General features: G+C 44.7%; 1 protein-coding gene and 1 long non-coding RNA gene across 2 annotated transcripts in view; one reads left to right on the top strand and one right to left on the bottom strand.

The window, feature by feature from the left end:
* Window positions 1-23,930, bottom strand: part of LOC149451236 (uncharacterized) — a 119,519-nt gene that overhangs the window by 92,478 nt on the left and 3,111 nt on the right. The gene's annotated exons all lie outside the window — the stretch shown is intronic.
* CCNA1 (cyclin A1) lies at window positions 1,829-13,617 on the top strand. The gene is made up of 9 exons (XM_089690802.1): window positions 1,829-2,044; window positions 6,705-6,906; window positions 7,851-8,082; window positions 8,162-8,286; window positions 10,281-10,504; window positions 10,923-11,127; window positions 11,491-11,604; window positions 12,778-12,911; window positions 12,998-13,617. The coding sequence occupies exons 2-9, from the start codon at window positions 6,727-6,729 to the stop codon at window positions 13,044-13,046; spliced, it is 1,263 nt and encodes a 420-aa protein (XP_089546928.1). The 5' UTR covers window positions 1,829-2,044; window positions 6,705-6,726; the 3' UTR covers window positions 13,047-13,617.

Below are 23,930 nucleotides of genomic sequence, written 5' to 3'. Positions count from 1 at the left end.
TTTCCTGGCTTGGGAGTATCCAATGCTCCATGATTAGTAATAGTGGGAGGAATAGTGCCCCATCTTTGGTGTCAGTGGGAGGAATAGTGTTCCATCATTGGTGTCAGTGGGAGGAATAGTGCCCCATCATTGGTGTCAGTGGGAGGAATAGTGCCCCATCATTGGTGTCAGAGGGAGGAATAGTGCCCTATAATTGGTGTCAGGGGGAGGAATAGTGCCCCATCTTTGCCGTCAGGGGGAGGAATAGTGCCTCATCTTCGGTGTCAGTGGGAGGAATAGTGTCCCATCATTGGTGTCAGTGGGAGGAATAGTGCCCCATCATTGGTGTAAGTGGGAGGAATAGTGCCCCATCATTGATGTCCGTGGGAGGAATAGTGCCCCATCATTGCTGTCAGGGGGAGGAATAGTGCCCCATCTTCGGTGTCAGTGCGAGGAATAGTGCCCCATCATTGGTGTTAGTGGGAGGAATAGTGTCCCATCATTGGTGTCAGTGGAAGGAATGGTGCCCCATCATTGGTGTCAGCGGGAGGAATAGTGTCCCATCATTGGTGTCAGTAGAAGGAATAGTGCCCCATCATTGGTGTTAGTGGGAGGAATAGTGCCCCATCGTTGGTGTCAACGGGAGGAATAGTGCCCGATCGTTGGTGTCAACGGGAGGAATAGTGCCCCATCGTTGATGTCAGCGGGAGGAATAGTGCCCCATCGTTGGTGTCAGTGGGAGGAATAGTGCCCCATCATTGGTGTCAGTGGGAGGAATAGTGTCCCATCGTTGGTGTCAGTAGAAGGAATAGTGCCCCATCATTGGTGTTAGTGGGAGGAATAGTGCCCCATCGTTGGTGTCAGCGGGAGGAATAGTGCCCCATCATTGATGTCCGTGGGAGGAATAGTGCCCCATCATTGGTGTCAGTGGGAGGAATAGTGCCCCATCGTTGGTGTCAGCGGGAGGAATAGTGCCCCATCATTGATGTCCATGGGAGGAATAGTGCCCCATCATTGGTGTCAGTGGGAGGAATAGTGCCCCATCATTGATGTCCGTGGGAGGAATAGTGCCCCATCATTGGTGTCAGTGGGAGGAATAGTGCCCCATCTTCCGTGTCAGTGGGAGGAATAGTGTCCCATCATTGGTGTCAGTAGAAGGAATAGTGCCCCATCATTGGTGTCAGTGGGAGGAATAGCGCCCCATCATTGGTGTAAGCGGGAGGAATAGTGCCCCATCGTTGGTGTTAATGGCAGGAACTATGGTCCACTGTTGCTGTCAGTTGGGGATCGGGGGTGTGGAATAATGCCCCAAAGGCCAGATAAAAGCAAGCAAAGGGCTGTATCTGGCCCCCAGGCCGCAGTTTGGAGACCCCCCTGATCTAAAGGGAGTCAGTACAGCTGCCATACAGGGGCAGACTGACCATTTGGGAACTCAGGCTCTGCCCGAGGACCCGGGGTCAGTAGGGGGCCCCATGAGATGCCCCTGGTACCTTTTTCATAGGCTTTTTTGAGTTTGGGCAAGGACACAGGGGCCCCATGATCCCCTATTGCCCGGGGGCCCCATGAGTTGTCAGTCCGCCCCTGCTGCCATACAATGAAATAGAAGAGTGTTAAGCTGACCTCCTCCCCCCATGATTCCCCGACATCCCCTGCAGACCCAGGCACAGGCACAGCCTCGTACCTCCAGAGCGCCCATCTCCGCACAGAGCTGTCAGGGGTTGCCATGGTCACGCTGCCTCCTGCTCCCTCCGAGCACGCCGCTTGCTGTCACCAGGGTGACAGGAGTCACATGACGCCTGGCCGGGCCGCCTGTGATTGGTCCGCTGAGACAGACGCGGGTGGATTGAAAACCCTGGAGTGTTTAATCTGGTGATCGCAGGTAGAGGGAGATCCTCCGCCATGTCCTCCGGCCAAGAGATCCGCTACAGCTGATCCCAATCACCGCACACAGCTGACGGCCATCAGCCGCTCTATATATCGGGCGGTCGGGGAGGAGGGGGTAGTGTTGTGCTCCGTGGACAGTTTTCGCTCCGGTAACGGCTCTCGGTGTGCGGATCGTGAGGATGTAAGTGGCGGCTTGTCTGTTATCTGGACGGGGCTGAGGATTACGGGGGGCTGTTGGCTGGGCATCACCTGTTTTATGATGACCTGTCGGGGGGTGTAAGCCCTGAAGGGGGAGGAGGAATTCTTCCTCCCCCCCTTCCTATTTTTGGGGACCCTGTCTTATCTGCACCCCTTCTGTAATGTCAGGGTGGGCTTCTTCTTGGCTGTGATTGCCAATCATCCATCCATGGTCTGGGGGATCAGTGCCCCCGGCAGGCTGATGGGGGGGGGGGCAAAAAAGTGTATGTATTCCCTCTTCAAGCATTAACACTTTCAGTCTGTATGTAATCAGGCAAGCCCTTGCATTACATAGCTGAAGGAAATTGTATAATGTATGGCCAGCCTAAGTAACTACCTGTTGTGGGTGGAGGTTGACATTTGCATGGCATGAGTCAGCTTACTTGTTGGGTGACAACTGCCATCCATGGGGCCTGCTCCTCCCCTGTAGTAGTCTGCCTCCAGAAAACTGAGGTTGTCTAAGCACTGTAGATCAGGGCTGCGGCCTCGTTCACACCATATGTACTGAAAAGCTGATGCTGGGATTTCATTTTGTAGACACAATTTTTTATGCACAGTCCAATGGGGTTTTTGCAGATTCCTGATCAGAAAAAAGAAAACTCCCTGGGATACTAGTGTGGGTTTGTGAATAGGGCGCATAGAGAACCATTGACTTTGTTGTGCCCTTACAGAAACTGATATATCTGCACCACGGTGTGAACAAGTCTAAGGGGCGGAAAATGGGTTTGGGAGGGGGGGGGGGGGAGCTGAAACTTGGGAGTTCATGCTGGATCCAAATCCTGTGGATGTGACAGTGGCTAGCAAGGGGACCTTTCTTCACCAAAATCCAGGTGCAGCCTTGGTTCTGGTGTTCATTGTTATCAATGGGTCCCCGACCTTTAGGAACTTGGCGTGGGTGTTACTATAGAGATGAGCTTCTCATGCCTGGTCTCCCTAAAGCGGTGTTACTTTGGCAAAGAACTGTTGCTGCCAAGCCATGGTTAGCATCTGATTGGCTGCCAGAAATATAAATCCCATACAGCAAGTGTCTGCTGGTGCTTGTAAGAGTTGAGTTTTAGTGCAACAGTGTTTTCCATGGGGTTATGACTTAAAGCCCAGATGTCAAACAAGGCCCATGGGCTGACTCTGGCCCTCTAGGCCACTTTATGTGGCCCTTGCACCTCTCCTGCAGGTAACCCCTTGTCTCCATCCCCACCTTGTCTCAGCAATCAGCAGCAGAGAGGACAATAGAACTCCTCTGCCTCCCCTGGTCTCAGCCTTCAGCAGACTCTGGTACGTGACCCCATTTATCCTCCAGATCCTGCATTTGCTTCTTTCTAGCTCTGCCCCTAAAGTGGGTGCACAGTGATTTTGTCGGGTTCTTGACATCTGATGTAATTTGGGGGGGGGGGGGTTGCTCTGCTCTGGATATCTATTAAAGATACACGCAGTCCCTTTGAGGACAACCATAATGTTGATATGGCCTGCAATGAAATGGAGTTTGACACCCCTAATTTAAGGGAACATTTCCTTTAGACTACAGTTTGAATATTAACAATGCTGTAATGTTAATGAACATGGTGCAATATAAATGTTTTTTTTTTTCTTTTGGGGGGGGAGACGGGGAGACTTTAAATCTTGTGACACTTGCCCATTCTTAATTTAGTCTGGTCTAAATCTGCTCCCACCCCCATTCTAAGTCCTACTTTCTAGCCTGTAGAAGGGGGTCTATACTTTAAGGGTGCTCTGATCACATGATTGAGTCCCAGTGCCGGCTTCAGGGGAGAAGAGTGACAGCTGACAAGATTCCCCATAGTAAGGCTATGGGTAACATCACCACACTGGTATTACACTTTCCTGCAATCTCTCCTCTTCCTGAAGCTGGCACTGGGAGCTGATCACACAACTGAAGTGCCCATGGAATAGTTAAGTAGATCCCTGTTTCCTCAACAGTATAGTTTAGCATCTGAGAGATCTATATTTCTCTCATAATTCCAAAATGTAACCAACCGTTGTCGTCACCAGTCATCCACTTAGACATATTGCTTAGATAACCTCAATAGTCTTGCTCTTAGGTTCACAAAATACCCAAACTTGGTAATTGCTTTGAACCATTGCATATAATTAACATAAATTGTATCTCCTCCATAGCCAGAGTATAATCTGTTGCTTCCATCTCAATGTGAGATTTCTAGTAAACTTCAATTTGTTACGTTTCTTCATGCAGCACAAGGTCTAAAATCTAATTACTTTTCCTAAAAGCTTTAACAGGGTTTACTGTCCTGTCTGCAGGAGTAGTAGTCACCCAATATGGTGATCTGGACAATATTCCATTCTAGCTTCAGTTATGTCACCCCACTTGTCCACTATGCCAGGGGTTTCCAAACTTTTAATGGAAAACTTCCTGTTTCAGACTTTAGGGGGTGCTGGACTGGCTAGTGAGTAACAAACTGCCTAGTGGTAGGAGTGGACCATGACTTTGGAGTGAAAAAAATTACAGAACACCTGTCACTATAGGATTGATGCCCCATCCTTCCTATCAGTGATAGGAATGCTCTATCATTGGAATTGGTGGGGGGAGGAGGGTAGGAACTTTTATTTATTTTTTCCAGTGAGGAATTTGCACCATTGTCTGTTGGAAGGACAGAGCTTTGTCAGTGTATATATGTTGGTGGGAATACCCCAAGGCATAAGTAACCACAGGGCTACATTCAGCCTATGGGCTCCAGTTTGGAGACCATGTTTTTACCCAATGATGCATGGAGCTGCATTTTACAATTATCTGGAAGATCAGCTACCACAGGATGAATGTATTGCATGCACCAAAGTCTCTTCTGTTCTGCTTTGATCAAAAACCTGTATTAAAGGGCTAATGAGCTCTTATCTTGTTCTCACTTGGTTGTTCTGACTTGGAGTCCCTAAGGCTGCATTCACACTTAAGTGATGTGTAGCTTGAAGCTCAAAGCTCCAGAAACGCTCAAACTTAAAAGTGCCTGTTCATGCAAACTGGCACCATAGAGAACTGTCTGGGGTTTTTTTTTTTTTTTTTTTTGGAGCGTTAAGCTGCAAATTGCTCAAGTGTGAATGCAGCCTCAGACAAGGACTTTGAAAATAAAGATCTGACTTCAGTATGTTAATGGGGTGACATTGCTTGATTTAACTGCTTACCTCTGTCAACTGGCATCCCTCCCTGTCCAAGGAAGGCCCAAAAGCCTGTCTGAGGAGTATGATGGCAGTTGGTGGGACTATAACCATTAGGCCAGGAAAGCATGTGCAGCTTAAAATGGACTTATAAAGGCAAGTAATATGAGTGAGCACACAACAGCTGCTACCATGGGATAAACTCCTTAATCCTCAAACAAATCACAGAAAAATATATGCAGTGCTAGAAATAAAGTGACTATGTGCAAATATTGAATTATGCAAAATTGGTGAACTCCAAAATTGTCAACAGTGACTAGTGTGAAGGTATGAACAAAACTTCAATAGACAAAAATTGACCATGAATAACTAACCATATGACATATAATAAGGTGCTTCAAATAAAGTCCAGTGAACTTGTGAATGGATGAGAAGTATGGATCAATATGGAATTCCAGCACTTTTAGTGACATCAAGATTCGGTGCAGGTGACTTCTCTTGGTAAAGGGGATGAAGTGTGCTTGCACTTACCAGAAGTGCAAATTAAATGCACATATCATAAATAACATATCCAGAAAGGGACCCTGGTGGTCGTCATAGATCTGGGGGAAGGGGGCTCCAATGGCGTGCACACCAGACAGATCTCCAGATCTTGCAGCAAACCAATCCAGCACACCGGGATAACTTCTTTAGCAAATCCAGCCACTTTGTATCAAAGGTACTACTCCACCTTAAATGCTTCAAAATTAAGCCACCAAACAGGTATTCTGATAGTGTAGTATGTTTATTGGCACATTTAAAAGTCAGATGGTAAATCCAGCTTATAGTTCAATGTGTATCAAGATGCCCACCAGACCCACATGCAGCATGGCAAGGCTCCTCCCTGATGTGTTTCGTGTGAAGATACATTATCAAAGGGAACCCTTTGAAATCCTTTTAATGTGTCTTCACATGAAATGCGTCAGAGGAGCCTTGCCTTGCTGCATGTGGGACAAAATTACAAACTGAACTTAAAGCAAATTTTAATGGACATCTTTTACAGCTTACAAGACTAGAGGTTCCAAAGTGAATGTCATGTCTACCAATGTGTGCTGAACCCTGCAGCAATCCTACACTTAATTGGGTGTCTACCTGTGGAAGACCTCAGTTTTCGGGTCTGCTTAGAGGCTTTGGTCAGTGTTCAGCTTTTCCAAAGCCTGTGTAGACTGTCTTTAAAATTGTGGGGGGTTGTTTGGCAAAGGCACCTGCACTTAATATTTTGTTATGGTGGATGTGCTGGGCTCAGTCAACTGAACCAGGACCCAGATGCATGCACGGCTAGATCAGTGTAAGCATGGGGGATGTCATGGATATGCTGGTTGTGTATGACCAGCATGTGCTGGCATATTAACTGCAATCCAGCCTTGGTGTTAATCTGCACCCCAACTCATAACGTATTCTAAGTAAAATGTGAGTGTACACTAATGGAACATCTCTTCTCCTAGTTGCTGACCTTTTAGTTTGAGAATGCGTCGTAGCACTTCAAGTATCCAAGTTGTGGCGAATGCTGGCTTGGGAAGTTGTGATGGATATCAAAACATTGCCCAGCAGAGAGTTTCAACCAATATTATGCAATCAAGACAGACCCATAGAACTGTACTTGGGGTGCTCAGTGAAAATGAACAGCGGTACAGGACCCTTAATGTGGTAAGGTTTTTTTTTTTTTTTTACTGCAAGTCTTATTTGAAATGCATTTTTAACTTTCAGTGTATGTTGCTCTTTAGTGCAGTAATGCTGCAAATCTCCTGTAGGTGGTTGCCATGTGACAAAGCCCTGTTGACTTGACAGGATGAGCATGACATCCACAAGCTTAAAGTAACTTTAATTTAAGCTTGCTCAGCAAAATTAATCAATTTTAATGCTGTTTGTGGATACCCCAAAACAATCCCTATGGAGTCTTGGGGGTGCCCTGTCATCTTGAACACAACATTGTTACATGGGCACTTTACTTGGATAGTTCAATAGCGGCTCAAAGAATTTTACAGTGCAAAATTGGGGAATTGGCATTTTAGAACTTGGGGGTTTTTTTTGTATGCACTTTGTCCTAGCTGGAGGAGTATAATCCATGTTTTTTAACCTGTACACTTCTAATCAAAAAGTAGCCTGGCCTAGAAAAGGTTGGTCGCATGCCAAAAAGGCTTTGCTCACTTAGTTGAAGATGGTGCCGCCATAACTCTTGGTGGATTAAATTTTTGCACATCATACCTTAATGTACAAAACTTTTTTACTTGAATCATGAGTCTGTGGTGCCTTTGTCCTGATGCAAAAATTGTTCACCCTGCAACTATATGGTGGCACCATCCACCCAACCAAGTGGGCAAAGCCTTTTGGCATGCCATTTGACACCTGTGTGGTATTTACAAAAGGGTATTGGTGAGAGAGTAATGGTAGCAGAGTTGCTTTTGGCTAGTGTGCTGAACAGCTGTTCTACTTCATGATGTGACAGACAGGTACATTGTGTCATGGAGGTTGTAATGGAATATAAACATTGAGCTTTATTTGTAAGCACAAGGCTCTGTTGGATATTGTAGACCTGATTTAAATATTTGCTATCTCACACCTAATGGTGGTGGTGTGCCTTTTTATTACAGGGTGCTTCTACAAAGATTGTTCCTGGGATTGAGAATGCATTTCCTTTCCCTGGGAAGATGGTCCCCACAAATGCTGCTGCAGTGCCCCCCAAGACATGCTTCACCATCTATGTTGATGAGCCTGAGCTGGTTCATGAAACTTATCAGTTGGAAGTGGAACTTCCAAGTCTGGAGGAGTTGGATGCAAATGTCATCAAAGAGAAGTTTGCCTTGCTGCCTGATGTCAGTGCAGGTGTGTAACACTGTCTGCACTACAGTGACTATAGAAACTAGTTATATTCTGAAATGCCATCTGTTTATCCCAAATACAGCCTCTCCAATGATGGTGGACTCTTCTCTTCCTCTTCAACCTGAGGATACTGCTGGAACGGATCCTGATGCCATTGCAGTTTCAGAGTACATTGAAGAGATTCATCATTACCTACGTGAGGCTGAAGTAAGAAATTGGCTACACTTATTTGTTTTAATGGTAGCCCAGCCTGGCTCTAACTCCTTGTTGCTGCATATATGTACTGATTTACATGTTTCATTAGCTCGGGTATTTAACTTGCCAAGCAAACCAGCTTCTTCAGACTATGCTATGGCATGGCTCTCGTGCATGTTTTCCTACATAACTTGAACTACTTATTTTATTGGAAGGCTGAGTTCTGTGATCATGTATGCTGGGCCAGGATTTAAAAGATGGGTTATAAAGATGTGTGGGCTGTTCTAACCTAGAGCATGTCCATCACATAGTAGCACTAGTAATGGAGTTGGTAATGTGCATTCAATGAAGTCCACTCCATGCAGAAAGCCCATGCTTGTGCTTTCCATATAAGACTGTATGAACGAAAATGCCATGCTCGAATGATCTAGTGTCACATGGGCACATAGTTGGGTTGTCATGCTTTTCTCATAGCCAGTCACATGGTGGTTGGGTGTGCATAGAGATGATTGTGACTGTCTTCAGGAGGCTTCAACAGGTATGTGCAGTACCTCCTAGCTGCCTGCACACATACCTGTAAAACTTTGACCATCCCTAACTAATCTGGGTGCAGCAAACCTCTTCAGTCTAGGCCAGCAATGGGCAAACTGCGGGCCGTATACGGCCCGGCGAACCTTTTAATCCGGCCCGCAGAGCTAGGCTCCTCTCACAGTCCGCCCTGAAGACCGGTGTAGCATGAAAATCTGTCTCCTATGGGGATCTGTCCCCCTCGACGTATCTGCGCATGTGCCGGAGATCGCCGATCGGCTGCTAATGCCTGAAACTGGCACATGCGCTGATACGTCGAGGGGGACAGATCCTCATAGACAGATTTTCATGCTACACCAGAACGGCGTGGGAACACGGCGAGAGGAACGCGTGGAGCAAAGGTAAGTGAATTGACACAGGGGGGACTTAATATGGGGGATGAATTGCTGTAGGGGGGATGAATTGCTGTAGGGGGGATGAATTGCTGTAGGGGGGGATGAATTACTATGGGGGAATATTACTATACTTACTATGGATGACACATACACATCATTAATCTACTCTTGGTCCTGCCCCCGGGTCCAATATATGAACCCATTGCGGCCCTCAAGTCAAAGTTTGCCCACCCCTGGTCTAGGCTCACACCTAAGCAGGTTGCATTTGTTTTTTTTTCTTTGTGGTTTTTTCCAGATTTAAAACTCATTACTGTACATTTTCTGCAGTCTATAGAAACAAATGCAACTTATTGCATTCAAAAAAGTCCCTGACCCATTCCAAAAACATACTGGGTGAAAATGCAGAGATACTTCCACAGGAAAGTGTGTTAAATGGACTGTACTGCATTTCTGCAGAAAATACTTAGGTGTAAACCTAGAGTTAAATTGAAAGCCTGTCCAACTTATTAATGCTGTATTTGGAGGGTGTTGCCAGATATAGGATACGTCGCAGGAAAAACTGACCAGCCTTGGCCATGCTGGTGATTTTCAACCATGGATCTCTAGTTTTAGTTTAAGTAATTGTTTCTGATCTTGTAATGTTAGACTGTTGCCATTCCTGCTTGTTAAGGGGAAAACGTTTGCCAGGTTAGTATATAAATTTGAATTGGTGAAACCTGTTTCCCTGCTGTGGTTTAGTCTTGTATTGATCACTTTAGAATTGTTTGTATGCACAAAGTCAGTAACTTTAGCCCAACTTACTGTTGGGCTACATTGTTAAAAGCTGCAGTTGTGGTTGGTTCAAAGTTTGTATATAGCCAATATTAAATGAGGCACAGGCAAGGTTGCTCTGACATTTAAAACTTGTTCATACAGATTGTGTTGATACAGCCAGCAGAGCCTTCATTCTGCATCTGAAATTGTAGGATCTTGCCTCCCTGGCACACCCATGAATTGCCACCTGAGCCATGTTCTAACCTAACAGCATCAGATCTGTACTAAAGGCTTGCTCAAAAAGATGGTCCTAACTTCTCCTTTTTTTAGGTTAAATATAGACCTAAAGCTTACTACATGAGGAAGCAACCAGACATTACATCAGTCATGCGGACCATTTTGGTGGACTGGCTTGTGGAAGTCAGAGAAGAGTACAAGCTTCGAAATGAGACTCTGTATCTTGCTGTAAATTACCTGGACCGATTCTTGTCAAGTATGTCAGTACTAAGGGGAAAGTTGCAACTTGTAGGAACTGCAGCTATTCTTCTGGCTGCGTAAGTATAATCTTACAATTTTGCTAACTGCTAGTAGATTGACTTTACAGCTTGAGTAATGGGTATCTTGGGTGCCAACACAAAGGTGATACAGCAGTTGCTGGAGGCAGTTGACTGCAACAATCCTAAGAGCTCAGCCAGTGTTATGTTGAAGGAACCGGGTACTTAAAGCAGTGCACTGACTGGTATAAGCTATGCTAGAAGCGGTGCATTGGTAAATGTTGTCCTATTTGGGGAAGCATTCTTTCTAAAAGCTGGGGGGAGGTTGTGTCAAAATGGTTACCCACATTTGTACTACTGGGTAATGGGTGCACATGTTCACGTTGAATAGTAGTGGTAAATTTTGTAGCATGGATGTGAACTGCAAATCAACCAGCAAGAATTTCATTAATTAATGGATTCCTATATTCCCTTACAGCAAATATGAAGAGATCTATCCTCCAGATGTGGATGAATTTGTGTACATAACTGATGATACCTACACAAAGAAACAACTGCTGCGCATGGAACACCTGCTACTTAAAGTCCTGGCCTTTGACCTGACCATCCCAACAATTAACCAGTTCCTGCTACAGTACCTGCACAAGCAAACTCTCAGCACAAAGGCTGAACATCTTGCAATGGTAAAAGTGGCTTCCTAACCCAAGTTTCCAGCATAGTCTTGTGTAACTGAATTTCATGTAAGGTGAACTTCATTGGATTAGTGAAGTCTAGCAGAACTGGGTGTAGATTAAAACTTAAAGGGTGGGGGGTTCCAGCCTGGAAAGAAAATGGAGCACTTGCATCTTTGTAAATTGATTCCTTGTCCCAGCTCTTTAAAAGAAACCCTGCCCCCAACCAGTAAGGGAGTTGGGTACGAATCCCAGCACAATAAAAATTTGGACTTTTACTTGCTAGATTTAGTAATAGGCTTAACTGATATGGCTAAGAACCTAAATCTTGCTTGAAGCAAATGTGGTTGGACTTGTATTTTTATTTTCTCCTAGTACATGGCAGAGCTGACCTTGCTTGAGGTGGACCCATTCTTGAAGTATGTTCCCTCACTGACTGCTGCAGCAGCTTATTGTCTGGCCAACTATACAATTAACAGAATTTTCTGGGTGAGTAGGCAACAGATGTAAAGTGCTTTAGTTTCCAAACTAAACTGTTAAACCCAAAACAAAAGTAATATTTCAACTTTACAGCAAACGGTTGTCTGATCACTGTTGGAACCCCTGCTAGTGTGAGGGTTTATTCAGTAATTGATGCCTTCTGCTGGAGTGCTATTTCTTGAAGAGCAATTACTGACCAGATAAATGGCCTACAAATGCAGCAATCACATCTAGAATGGTAAGGCGCACAATAGACTTTGGGTTTAATACCACCCTGCAGCAGTATAAAAGCAACCCTATATTGCAGCTCTTGTCTGTGGGGGTTCCCCTCCCATACCACTGACAGTGCTCATTCTTCCAGTGGTCTCACAATTGGGAGTTACTGGCCAGATCGCCAGGTGAAGGGGCCAGTGGGAGCCCAATATGCTGCAATAGAATCAATCTTTGTGTTTAATAGAACTTTAAATGGTCTAAAATTCTGACTTCTACATAACAGTTGTGCTTTGAGTTTTAATGTGCATGTCATAACTCAGCATTCAACCATTCTCTGCCACCCCCCCCTTCCTTTGCTAAATTGCTAAGCCCTGTGACTTGTCTTGCCTAGGTCAAACCTAGACCTGTACTGTGGATTACTAGATCAGACTAGAAGTATCATCCACTGCAAAGTTTCACTAGAGTAGCTGATCTATCTGCAAATTTTTAATCTTGAATGGTATAGTGGTAACATGAGCAAATGTGTAGTGGGTGATCTAGGATCCTCTTTATCTACTTGCCACAAGCAGACGGGTCAAATATGCAAGTGTTCAGAGTTGGCTGAGAATAACTTGCTGGCAAGTAATCTTGAGGAGTGTGTGCTGGCTACATAATCGGTGAGAACAAGCTGACCACTTGTCCCATGACTGGCCATTAAATGGTCAGACAGTCTTTATAGTAATTGAGACCTAGCAAATTTTATGTTTAACCCACTGAGTTTGCCATTGACTAGATCTGCTACAATGGTCTGTTTCCTCCAGGGCTTGAACTTGGTATCAAAGGCTGCCTAAAGACCTGTTCCTACAAAGTGTATATTGCAGCTAAGATGTATCCAAGATGGAAGTGCTTCATTTTTGGAATGTTTAATAACTTTGAGGTATTAAAGTTAACTGCAACTTTTTTTTTTTTTTTTTTTTTTTTCCCCTTTAGCCTGATGCCCTTCAATCATTCACTGGTTACACCTTGAGTGATATTGCATCTTGTCTGATGGATCTGCACAGAGCCTGCCTTAATGCACCTCACCAGCTGCAACAAGCCATTCGGGAGAAGTACAAGGCTCCAAAGCAAGTGATTGTAAATGTACACAAATTGTCTACTCATATGTGAATATATGTGCTAATTTTGGCTTTTTTTTTTTTTTTTTTTGTAGGTACATGCAAGTGTCCCTTCTGGCAATCCCTACAACGCTTCCTCTGTGACAATAGAGCATTCTAATAGTTTGCACAGCACTTACCTCGAGGCCAACAGCGTTGGTCTACTTTTAAGACACTGCTGGCCATGTCAGTCTTTATTTTTAAACAAACTTTTAAACTTGTGAACTTTTTTTTTAGGACTAGATTTAGGTTTATTTATTAGCAGTAACCATATACTATAGATGTGGCCAATATTCTGCTGCCTGCCACCCAACAGAGGGATTTAATTGGCATAGAGACCTGTTCTTGGAGGTGCTGGCTTCAAGGCTGTCATTTCTCAATGAGACACATGTGCTTATTGCATGTTGGCCACCTGATAAGACATGCTTGTTCTGCATGTCCATCCCAGTAACTGATCAAAGATTTTATTGCTTGCCTCATTAAGTCCATTCCAGCTTCTTTGGCACTTATCTGAACAAGAGCAGGAATTAGGATTAACTAGATACAGAAGGGTAGTAGCTACAGGTCATATCAAAGTAGACACTTGAAATGACAGACAAATGCAAAGTATTCTTGTAGAATGTGTCATCTGTTCTGATGTAAACTGATTTTAATAAAATCTAGAAGATGCTATGAATGTCTGTCTGATTCCACTACATACATGAAAATCTTGCAGTGCTGTTGGGGTACTTAAACTGGATCTCTGGCTATTCAGCATACTTAACAGAATGGACCATGAGCTGAATTGTGTATTTGCAGACCTGTCATGGGACTATGATAGGGATGCTAAATGCACTTGCATGAGAAATCAGGGCCTCATGTGTTTGGTTCTAATGAATAGAACATTGAATTGCATGGTTTTTTGAGCTGCACCAATAACTTTGCATGTGCTGCATTTTGTGCCAAAGAAGCTTGTGTAACAACAAATTTTGATGTTGCATGTTTGAATACAATTTTTTTTTTTTTTTTTTTTTTTTATTGTGCCAAAATTGCATGGATTCGGGGTGGCATTAAGAAAATGACACATCAAAGGTCATGTGATCATGAAATCTGCCCATCATTCCAGTATGCTAACAAATCCTAAAGGATAGAGATCTAGATTCAGTACAAAGTAGCAACAAACTGACACATTCAGGTTTTGGGCAAAAAAAGTTGTTGGTCACATAAGATCATTAACTCAAATCTTTTTGCTGCCTATGGCAAGGGGTACAATTTTTAAATTTGAGCTGACAGCAGGCAAAGCTGAAGGCTCATTGGCTATGATGGGTAGGAGTAGTTGAATTGGCCTTAATTTAAGATTAACTCCAATGTGAATGTCAACCTGGAATATAAAAATTATAGGTAAACGGCACTTGCAGTTTACAACATTCAGTGCTGCCATACTCCCTGGAATGGAGTCTCAAGCCAGTATGGGGGCTAGGAGTGCTTTGCCATCCTAGGGTTTTGGGGCGGTTATTGATTTGCACAATGATGGGAGAGGGCTCTAGTCCTTGCAGGAAAGGGTAGCTGCATGGGATGCTGCAATAGAAGCCACCTTGAAATGGAGAAACCCAGTGTAGCAGACGGGGTGTAACAGGAACATGGGCTAGGCTTAAAAGGGAAAGCTACATACTTGGAAGTGACCATTTGATCATGTGCTTAAAGTGGTATTGAACCCAAAAGCAAACTCTTTTATACTGCAGCTTGCCACTTTTCCTTTTCTAGAAGTGGATTCCTTAGTCTCTAGTCGCATTTTATTACAGGTACTTGTGTAGTGCTGTCTATTTACAGAGGTATAGGTCAGAATGGCAACAAAATTAAAAAAAGCCTGTTTAACATTATGCACTGATTTGCATGTTCATGAGGGAAATAAGTATTTGATCCCTTTCACAAAACATGACTTTGTACTTGGTGGCAAATCCCTTGTTGGCAATCGGAGGTCAGACGTTTCCTGTAGGTGGCCCCCAGGTTTGCACACATCTCAGGAGGGCTTTTGGCTCACTGCTCCTTGGCAGATCCTTTCCAAATCATTTAAGTTTGGTGGCTGACATTTGACAACTCTCTCCAGCTCCATCCACAGATTTTCAATTGAATTAAGGTCTGGAGACTGGCTAGGCCACTCCAGGACCTTGATTTGCTTCTTGAGGCACTCCTTTGTTGCCTTGGTCATGTGTTTTGGGGCATTGTCATGCTGAAACACCCATCCACGACCCATTTTCAATGCCCTGGCTGAAGGAAGGTTCTTGCCCAAGATTAGATGGTACCTTGTCTCATTTTTATATATATAATTTTTTTTGTGCAGTTGTCCTGTCCCCAAAGCAGAATGTGTCCACCACCATGTTTGACAGTTGGGATGATGTTCTTGGGGTCAGGCAGCATTCCTCCTTCCAAACATTGAGTTGTGTTTATGCCAAAGAGCTTGATTTTGGTTTCTGCTGACCACAACACTTTCAACCAGTCATCATTCAGATGTTCGTTGCCAAACTTCAGACAGGCCTGGACATGTGACTTCTTGAGCAGGGGTACCTTGCAGGCACTGCAGGATTTTAATCCCTGCTAGTGTAGTGTTACCAATTGGTTTCTTGGTGATTGATCCCAGCTGCCTGGAGATAATTGACAAGATCCTCATGTGTAGTTCTGGGGTGATTCCTCACTGTTCTCATGATCATTCGCACTCCACGAGGTGAGATTTTGTATGGTGCACCAGACCTAGGGAGACTGCCAGTATTTTGTATTTCTTCCACTTGCAAACGATTGCACCAACTGTTGTCACCTTCTCACCAAGCTGCTTGGCAATAATTTGGTAGCCCTGTCCAGCCTTGTGTAGGTCTACAATCTTATCCCTGACATCCTTGGACAGCTCTTTGTTCTTTGCCATGGTGGAGAGTTTGGAATCTGATTGCTCCTGTGGACAGGTTTTATATAGGTAACAAAATGAGATGAGCAGCACTCCCTTTGAGTGCTGCTAATCTCATCTTGTTACCTGTATGAGACACCTGGTAGCCAGAAATCCTGCTGAATGATTAGGGATCAAATACTTAGTTCCCTCATGAAGATGCAGATCAGAACATAATTTGTTAGACATTTCTTTTGGATTTTTTTTTTTTTTTTTTTTTTTGCTATACTGTTACAATACACTTGCCATACAATTTTTAGACTGATCATTTCTTTGTGTGGGCAAACATTCAAAATCAGCAGGGGATCAAATACTTATTTCCTTCACTGTGTACATGATCCCCTCTGCTGATTTTGAGTGTTTGCCCACACAAATGATCAGTCTAAAAAAAAAAAAAACCAATGGTAGGTGTATTGTAACAGACAGAATAGCAACAAAAATCAAAAGATGCATGTCAAATTATGCACAGATTTGCGTGTTCGTGAGGGAAATAAGTATTTGATCCTCCTATAACTCAAAAGGATTTCTGGTTACCAGGTGTCTTTCATACAGGTAACAAGCTGAGATTAGAAGCAGTCTCTTAAAGGGAGTGCTGCAAATCTGATTTCTTTACCTGTATAAAAGACACCTATCCACAGGAGCAAACAGCTGCCTATGGATGTCAGGGACAAGATTGTAGACCTACACATGGCTGGGCTACCAAATATCACCAAGCAGCTTGGTGAGAAGGTGACAACAGTTGGTGCAATTCTTCACAAATGGAAGAAACACAACAATGGTCAGTCTCCCTAAGCCTGGTGTATCATGCAGGCGCTTATGTCGGAGTGTCAATGATCATAACAGTTGAGGAATCATCCTAGAACTAGATGTGAGGATTTTCTTTCACCAGCTGGGACCAGCATCAACAAGCAAACTATTGGTAAAATACTATGCCAACAAGGATTTAAATCCCGCAGTGCCCGCAAGGTCACTCTGCTCAAGAAAGCACATGTCCAGGCCCATCTGTAGTTTGCCGCTGAACATCTGAATGATGCAGAGGAAGACTGGTTGAAAGTGTTGTGATCAGATGAGACCAAAATTTAACTGTTTGGCCTCAACTCACTGTATTTGGAGGAGGAATGCTGCCTATAACCCCCAAGAACACCATCCCAACTCAAACATGGTGGTGGAAACATTATGCTTTTGGGGGTGTTTTTCTGTTAAAGGGACAGGACAACTCTACCACATCAAAGGGATGCTGCATGGGCTAATGTACTGTCAAACCTTGGGTGAGAACATCCTTCCCTCTGCTAGGGCATTGAAAATGGGTCATGGATGGGTGTTTCAGCATGACAATGACCCAAAACACTACAAAGGAGGGGCTCATGAAGCACATTAAGGTCCTGGAGTGGCCTAGCCAGTGTGCACCCCTTAAGCTGATTGAAAATCTGTGGTGGGAGCTGAAACCAAACCTTAATGGCTTCGAAAGGATCTGCCAAGGGAAATGGGCCAAAATTCCTCATGAGATGTGTGCAATCCTGGAGGCCAACAAGGGGAAACTGACCTCTTTGATTGCTACCAAGTCCATGTTTTGTGAGGGGATCAGATACTTATTTCCCCCATGAGTATGCAAATCGGTGCATAATTTGTTAGACCTGCATTTCTTTAGAAATTTTTTTTTTTTTGTTCTGTCTGTTTTTTTTTTTTTTTGACTGATCATTTCTTTGTGTGTGGGTAAACATTCAAAATCAACAGGGGATCAAATACTTATTTGCTTCACTGTATATGGTTCTTCCTTCCCCATTGTCTCACTCTGCAGTAGTTGCACCTGCTGGGCTTTTTTTCTTCATGTTTGCAAGGTGGCATGTCTGGGTGGCAAATGCAAGCGTACCTCAATCTACTAGGGCAGTGGTGGGCAACCTTTTTTTTTTCCAACTGAGCCAAATCTCGCCAAAACCACGATTGAAATTTATTTTGAGAGCCACATTTTTAAAACTGAAAATACATAGGATGGTACACTGGTTTTAGTTTCAATACGTTTTTATAGTAATTCCTCCCCCATAGTAATTCATCCCTCATATAGTAGTAAGTAGTAAGCAAAGTCCCCCCTGTGTCAATTCACTTACCTTTGCTCCGCGCGTTCCTCTCGCCGTGTTCCCCGTGCCGTTCAGGGCGGACTGTGAGAGGAGCCTAGTTCCCCTCACGGTTGTCACGCTGCCCCGCCTACACACATCCTGACAGCCAATCACTAGCTATCAGGATGTGAGTGGCAGTGAGACTGGCCAATCATTGCTGGGCTAGCTGCAGAGTCCTCGGCTGCCCGAGAGGAGGGAGGGGAGCGGGCGCCCGGCACACAGAAGAGCCGCATTAAAATGTGTAAAGAGCCGCATGTGGCTCGCCAACCACTGTACTAGGGGATCCTATGCATTTTTTTTCCTCCCTTGTTAGGGGGTCTCTGGGGGGAAAAAAAGAGGGCTCAGCAGAGGGTAGAGAGAAGTGCATAACCTGCAAGAAAAAAAAATTGTCAAGCTCATGGGAAAAGCAAGTCTACCAGGAGCTCATTGACAAGCTGGTTAAAAAAAAAAAAAAAGAATGTGGGTCCCTCTTTAAAGCTTTCCTGCATTCCATGACTAAGGAAATGTCTAAACGTCAGCGAGCTAATGCATGAGCCCATGCTGGAAGAACCACAGCCAGGTACATCGGGAGCCTACGCACAAGTCGAAAAGACAAGACCACATACCTGCGGACCCAGATGAAGAATCTTACAGCTCCATGGACTTGGAAGAGGGATCACAGGGCTCAAAGATTCCTCTTCCCGGCAGAAGACACGGAAAGTCTAAAAGTAATCTGACACACTACACCTAGAAGAACAAGATATCTCATTGCATGACCAGTTGTCTGCAGGACTCCAAAAGAAGGGAGGTTGCATATTTCCAGTTCATGTTTGTTTATGGGACATCATTAAAAGAGAATGGGAAGAACCAGAATGGAAAGTGTTCTTCCCCAAAAATTTTGAAGAGATTTCCCTTTGAGGAGGATACCTCAATCTGGGAAGCTTGCCCAAAACTGGATGCTTCCGTTGCGAAAGTCTCTAGAAACACAGACCTGTAATTTTGAAGACGGAGGATCGCTAAAGAACTTGATGGACTGGGAAGCTCCTTTTATCAGGAGAGCTTGGGAGGCATCTGCGGTAAATTGTTAAACCAGCGGTGGCAACCACCTGTGTTGCATGCACACTGGATGTGTGGCTAGGTCTGCTCCGGTTCCACCTAGAACAAGGCACACTAGCAGAGGAGATTACCAAATCACTTCCGGTGCTGGAGAAGGCGGTAGCTTACATAGCAGACGCATCGGCTGAGACCATTAAATATACGGCCAAGTCAACCAGTCTTAATAATTCAGCAAGAAGGGCAATTTGGCTAGTCGTAGCAGGGAGACACCGCATCCAAGTCCAGATTGTGCGGCCTGCCCTTTGAGGGGAAATTCCTCTTTTGACTCCAAATTAACCTCGGTGCTTGAAAGATTGGCTGATAAGGAAAAGGGTTTTCCTATCCCCTACCGGGCAAACAAGAAGTAAGTTGTGTGTTGTTTTTTTTTTTCTGTTCCTACAGCTAGCGTGCAACTAGAGATGCGAAAAACTGGCTTGGCAAGAAAGCAAAAGACAAAGGAGAGTTCCTATTTAACCCCAACCAAGACAAACCCAAAAGTCAGCCCGAATGACAGCCAGGTGAGAGAGAGGGACTGGGACACTTTTTCATGCAATAGCTGCAGACTACCCAGAATGCATTTATACTGGACATAATCCAGAATGGTTACAGGATAGAGTGATAGAGTTCTCTCACCTTCACCCTCGCAGGTTCTTTGCCATTCTCCCCCCAATTACGGAAGGAAAAGGCAGAAGCGCTAGTAAACCATCTGGAGGAGATGCTCCAACAGAGGTGATAAGCCTACTAGGAGAAGAATAGAGAAGGATTCTATGCCGTTTTTTACTGAATGAACCAGAAAAAGTGAACAAATGCATAAAGTTAAAAAAATTCCCGTTTGGAAACTATACCGTCAAAGAAATGCTCTACCCTGGCATGTTCATGGCATCCATAGATTCAAAAGATGCTTCCCTTCATATCCCGATAAGAGAAGCCTCAAGGAGGTTTGCGCTAAAAGGACCTGAGAAGACCATCTTATTCCAGTTCAATGCCCTCCCCTTCGGCCTATCTTCAATCCCAAGGATATTCACGAAGGTCTTGGTGAAGGCACTACAAAGTCTGAGACTGAAGGGGATAAACATCATCCCTCTACTTAGACAATCTCCTATTTGCAGATGCAAAGGAAGTATTATTGGATGCTATATCTTTTTTGACTGGCCTAGGATGGCTAATAAACTCAGAAAAAATCCCAAATCCTACCTTCCAACAGAATTACATATTTGGGATACATCTTGGATTCAACAAACTCCCAGCTATACCTGACGGAAGAAAAAATTCTCAAGCTCCAACAAGGCACAGGAAGCTTCATAGAAGCATCAGACTGTACAATCAGGAACGGGATTAAGCTGATTGGGAGGATGACTGCAGCCATACCAGGGGCACAGTGGGCACAATTGCACTCGAGAGTAATACAAAACCATGTGCTCTCCCTCTGGGATGGCCCCTAAACCTCTCTGGACTCCAGGGTTTTGCTAACACAGAAAGTGAAAGCGTCACTGACCTGGTGGAACAACACAAGGAAACAGGTCAATCATAATGTATGCGAGGTGCTGGGGAGCTCATATGGAAGAGCGTTTGGCCCAAGGCAAATGGGATCCAGAGACAGCAAAAAGCTCCTCAAATTTCAGAGAACTTTAGGTGGTTTTCAAACTGCTCAAGTGCTTCAAGGTAAAGGAAAAATAAGTTCAAGTCCTGTCTGACAACATAACGGTTGCCTACCTAAACAGGCAAGGAGGTACATGCTCACCAAACGTGATGCGGCTAGTTGGGATTCTTTTAGCTTGGGTGGAAGAAAACTTAGTCAATTACAATTGTTCATCTGAAGGGGCACCTGAACTTGCTGGTAGACCAGCTAAGTCGAGAGGAAATCAACCAGTCTGCGTGGTGACTCAGCCTGGAGATATTCAACCGGATTTGCGACAGATGGGGCACTCCATCGATAGACCTCTTTGCCAACAAAAAGAATGCAAAACTAGACAAATACTTCTGTCTACAAAGAGACTCTCAAATATAGGGTATGGATGCACTAGCCTAGTCTTGGGAGGGAGATCTCCTTTATGCCTTCCCGCCCTTCAGGCTGCTACCGAGCATCTTACAGAAAATACAATTATCTCACACTAAGGTCATCCTAATAGCCCCCTTCTGGCCTAAGAGGTCATGGTTTTCCCTAGCAAAGAAACTAAGTATGATGGAGCCCTGAATAATACCACCCAGGGCAGACCTCCTAGTACAGAGGGAGGTACTCCATCCACACCCGGAGAGACTGCCTTTCAGAAGCCATGCCGCTAGTGCCAAAGACTAGCCAGGAAAGGTCTGTCAGAAAAGGTAATCACCACTATTGTAAGTAGAAGGAAAAAGCCCACCAATGTCATTCATGACAATCTGGAAAAGATCCGACTTCTGGAAGAAAACCGCAGTCCGGATAAACCTATCCTGAATACAGTGCTGGAATTCCTTTAAGCGGGAGCAGATCAGAACCTTTCAGTTAGAACACTGAAAGTTCAAGGGGCGGCTCTATCTAACTTCCTACATCAAAAAAATTAGCAGAAGATCCTCTGGTGATTAGATTTCTATGAGCTGTCTCCAGATGGAGAAACCCTTGGAAACCCAGATTCCCCTCTGGGGACCTAGGTGCAGTTCCAGTAAGAACCTTTTGAGCCTCTAGAAGTATGCATCCTCAAGCATTTAACTCTCAAAACCATCCTTTTAGTAGCAGTACTTTTGGCATGCAGAGTCAGCGAATTGCAGGTGCTACCAGGAATGGAACCCTACTGCACGATTCTTTTGGATCAGAATACAGACCCAGCGTTCCTGCCTAAAGTGGTGACTCACTTTCATAGGACAGAAGACATTGTGATACCATCCTTCTGCGGGAACCCGAGCTGCACCAAAGAGGAGCGCTACAACAAGATTGACGTAAGAAGGTGCCTGATCACGTACTGTATATCGAATGCACAAAGGAGTGGAGGAACCTGTCCTGTTCCAAGGTCCAAAAAAGGGTTTTCTGGCCTCTAAAGTACCATAACAAGATGGCTAAAGGAAGCTATCTCAGAAGGATATGAAGCTGCAGGCCTGACCCCACCAGCTGTTGTCAAAGCACACTCAATGAGAGCCGTAAAAAGCTGGAGCCTCCCCCCGGACAAATCTGCAAGGCAGCAACATGGTTTAACTTCAGCATGTTTGCAAAGCATTACCGGTTAGACCTAGCTGCCAATAGAGAACAAACATTTGGTAGGAAGGTCTTACAAGCAGCAGTTCCACCCTAATGTACGTATTTCTATTCTCCCATGTAAGCTGTCCTGGAAGATGGCTTGGGAAAACGCAGTTATTACCTGTTAACTGTATTTCCAGGACAGCGTAGTTCATGCCCAATTGATGAAGTGCTATGAGTGGTCATATTGTCATGGGAAAGACTATACATACAGAATATGTGTAAATGCTGTTACTACTGTTTTATAAATGATCTCTCCTAGACCTTCGATATATTCCTATACTCAGGACCCAGCGATGGCGAGGTTACTTATAGTGAAAAAAGTGGATCTGGTGGGAGGAGGAACCTATCTCTCATGTAAGCTGTCCTGGAAATACAGTTAATGGGTAATTAACTGTGTTTTCCTGCCTTAGATCCACAGCCATCTTACCTTTCAGAGGCATTGGACAGGCAGAGAGGAGATGTGTCTCCTCCAGGGGTGGACTGACCATTGGGGAACTCAGGCAATGCCCGAGGGCCCGGCGTCAATAGGGGGCCCCATGAGATGTCCCTGGTACCTTTTCATAGGCTTTTTTGGGTGTTTGAGTGTGGGCAAGGACACGGGCTCCATGATCCCCTATTGCCTGGGGGCCCCATGAGTTGTCAGTCCGTCCCTGGTCTCCTCCCCACCTGTTTTTATTTTCATAAATAAAGTGTACCCCTGTTGGCTTGAATGGATTGCAATCAGTGGTGCTACTGGATGCCAAACATGAAGGGGGATCATTTTTGCCACCAAGCACCATGGTATGTAAACCTCTACAGAGCAGTAAAAACGCCACTCAAGTAAAGGTTGTTCTGTTCTAGGAAAATCTACAAATATAAATTGTGACTCTAACTGTACCCTTTTTTTTCTCCCCCTCCCCCTTCTGCCCAACATCCTCTTTGAATGAAAAACTTGAAGGAGCTGGAAGCAAAATTGTTGGCCCAAATGGCCCTGTGGCAGTTGTCAGAATGTAATGGGCACAGCAGGAGCATGGATGGAGAAATCTCATAACTTCCCCCCCCCCCCCCCCACCCTTCCCAATTCAGCCTACAGGCTTAAAAAAAAAAAAAAAAAATCTAACAGTGTTATTTATAAAGTCTAAGGGCTCGTTCACACTTGGCTGTTTTACCAACGCTTGCCAAACGCCCCTATACAGTTTGGCAAGCGTTGGTCCGGCGTTTGTGGAGTGTTTTTTAACGCTTGGGAAACGCTCCGCAAACGCCGCATGCACGGTTTAGCGGCAGTTGCTAGGCGTTTGCTGAGCGTTAAAAATGCCCCACAAACACCTATAATGCAGTTTGAATGATGTTAACGCTCCGCAACCGCACCGCAAACTCCAGCCGGGCGTTTGCGGAGCGGCACCATAGACTAGAATAGGAGGCTTCAACGCCTCCTGAGTCGACCAGAGGCGTCTGTTTTGCCGCAACGCAAAAGCTCCCGTTAGAACAGCACCATGTGCTGTAATGTGCAGAATTGGCAGAGGTGTTTGGGAAGCGGTAAAAATGCTTCCCAAACGCCTCTTTGCCGCCTGCACACAACGCTAGTGTGAACGTAGCCTAAAGCTAGCCTTAAATTAGATCTACTTAAATGAAATGCCTGTGCTTCCCTACACTATCCCCAGCACCTGAGTTTGGTGTTGAATATTAGATTTAAGCACATT

The sequence above is a fragment of the Staurois parvus genome, unplaced genomic scaffold, assembly GCF_062004578.1.
Source record: "Staurois parvus isolate SC_StPar_1 unplaced genomic scaffold, SC_StPar_1.0 ptg000544l, whole genome shotgun sequence".
NCBI classification, from domain to species: domain Eukaryota; kingdom Metazoa; phylum Chordata; class Amphibia; order Anura; family Ranidae; genus Staurois; species Staurois parvus.
This window is presented reverse-complemented; position numbering and strand designations above follow the sequence as displayed.